General features: G+C 39.2%; 1 protein-coding gene across 1 annotated transcript; it reads right to left on the bottom strand.

Moving 5' to 3' along the window:
• Window positions 1-260: 260 nt before the first annotated feature.
• Window positions 261-1,181, bottom strand: LOC117476142 (olfactory receptor 11A1-like). The gene has a single exon (XM_034122524.1). It carries the CDS (start codon window positions 1,179-1,181, stop codon window positions 261-263), a length of 921 nt encoding a protein of 306 aa, XP_033978415.1.
• Window positions 1,182-2,445: the final 1,264 nt, after the last annotated feature.

Here is a 2,445-nt window from a genome sequence, read left to right as displayed (position 1 = left end):
TGTGAGTAAGGACAGAAGCAGAAAAGCATGATTTAGTTACAGCTGCTGGAGTGTTGACCTCATCAGGAGTTTTGAAAGACTTAAAAATTGCTCCGTTATCTGTTATTACTTTTTGATGAAGTTAAGTTTGCTCTAAAGTGTGCATCTGCATTACTGCAACAAATCCTCACATTAACTAACGTGCAATGATCAAATAAATCACATCCCTGCATTATTATGACACAACAGCATCACTGAACTCAGTTATCAGTTGTGACGCATTAGACACGTTTGCAGAACAATCTCTTCAGCTGTTTATAAATGTCCTTCATTTTCAGACCATATATGATGGGATTAAAGAGAGGATGATACAACAATGTTTGTAAAGACATTATTAAACGTACAGTTTTAGGAAAATCAGTTTCAAGTCGAAGTAAAAGTACATCATAAGCACCCAAACAAGTGAAGTTAATGAGAACCAGCAGATGGGGTAAACAGGTCTGTGCAGCTTTCCTCCTGACCTCCTGACTGCTTCTATAGCAAACTATAACTATCCTGATGTATGTGAAAAGAATGAAGAGTACGGGACAAATTACTGCAGTGACGAGAACAGCCAAGCCGTATATATTCAGCAGTCTTGATGTCACACAATACAGTTTTTGAACTGTGCTGTTGCAAATTATTCCTTTCAAATTCAATTTACAGAGTTTTTTGTTAGCAAACACTATCATCGGTACTGAAACCTGACAAGCAGGCAGAAGCCAAGCTAGGATCAGGAACATTTTAACAGTTGTTTTTCTCATGATATTTGGATATTGCAGAGGTTTACATATAGACACATATCTGTCATAGGCCATTGCTGCCAACAGGAGGAATTCTGAACAGCATAGAGAGTAGTAAATAAACCACTGAAACAGACAGGCTGAATGAGATATGATCTGTTTCTCTGATAAAAAGTCAATCAGAAGCTTTGGATAGATAGCAGAGCTGAACAGAACAGAGTTAATCAACAAAGCTGCAATGAACATGTACATGGGCTCATGGAGGTTTCTGTGTAAAACAATGATGCACACAATAGTGGAATTACTGCAGATGATCAGAACATATGCAGTAAACATGATCACAAAATAAAGATATCTATATCTCTGCACTTCCACATGCCCATCAAGAGTTATATATGTCACATTATATTCACCAGCCATTAATAGTTTGTATAAAACAAGGCAGATGATGTTAACAGTATACATGAATTAAGATATGAAAACATACAACCTGTTTGAAATGTTACATGTAAAGTAACCTGCACCTCAGAAAGTGAACAGCTCCGCTCTGTGGATTCTTCTTTATTATCTTGTGGTCCGTCAAACACAGAAACAGAAACTGGACCTTGATCTGTTTGAATCGTTGGGATATTTTTAACACAAATGTACCCTCTGTGGATCTAAAATCTCCAAAGAAAGAGCTCCTCCCATGTAAACACATTAATCAAACTCTAGAGGCCTGAACCTTTGAGTCTTGGTGGGCCATGGGAAGTCGTAAAACTGTACACATGGAGTGTGGTGTCAGAAGGGCTGCAGTTACTACCAAAGCAAAAACGGAAGGAGTTTGAGGAGGTCATAGAGAAGTACATTGATAGGGTCATATCTTCACAATGCCTTCGCTGCATGGATTTGGACTATGCCATTGTCTAAAATAGGGACTTCACTGGTGACAAACAAGATGATCTACAAGCTTTCAGCCCACCAAACGGTTTAACTGATAAATTAGAGTTCTTGCGATTTGCTTAAAACTTGGTACATCAAGAGGTCTGTCCCAAGGATTGAAGTTGCCAGTGTTTCAACGGTATACCCCCAAGCCTTGAAATAATACGGTTAGTTTGCATTGACTTAGGACCTGCAGGAAGGGAACCTCCCACCTCATGGACGCTGGTAGAATGGTAAAATCTTTGGCAGTGTACAAACTAGCGATGGACAAGCAACGTACACTTCGCTAACTCGGCAGTGCCATGGCGTGCGCGCCGTCCGACATCCGAGTGTTGGAGGCGCTACATCCACACCGCTGGTATCCACTTCGAGCAACTTTGTCCACTTGCCATTCGTCCAATGGGCATTTCACCCGAACCGATCCGGACCCCCCCAATTTACCTGTTAACCTGTTAAGCACCAAGCCTGTTTTCATGTTTCAGGCTCGAAAATGACATGCCCAAAACAAATGACTACAACTTAACTTCTAAAGGGGTTATATGAATAATTTATTTTATCAAAGCAAGGTTACATCTTTGAGTTGGATGTAGAAGTGTCAGAATTAATATAGATGTTTTTTATTTTAAAGAAAATTCAGATTTTACTTAGTAAAAAACTGTAAATTATAGTGTCCGTCCAAAGATTCTTTTTTACTTATCGTGAAAACTACCCTTGGATGATGGGTTAGTAGACTAAAAGCTTCAGGAATCCAAAGTACAACATA

Source organism: Trematomus bernacchii, unplaced genomic scaffold, assembly GCF_902827165.1.
Source record: "Trematomus bernacchii unplaced genomic scaffold, fTreBer1.1, whole genome shotgun sequence".
NCBI classification, from domain to species: Eukaryota; Metazoa; Chordata; class Actinopteri; order Perciformes; family Nototheniidae; genus Trematomus; species Trematomus bernacchii.
The sequence above is the reverse complement of the archived record's forward strand: the minus strand, read 5'-3'. Positions and strand labels throughout refer to the sequence as shown.

Bases quoted from the DNA above. Each gene is read 5' to 3' on its own strand.
- LOC117476142 (XM_034122524.1), bottom strand. From the start codon at position 1,181: ATGGCTGGTGAATATAATGTGACATATATAACTCTTGATGGGCATGTG.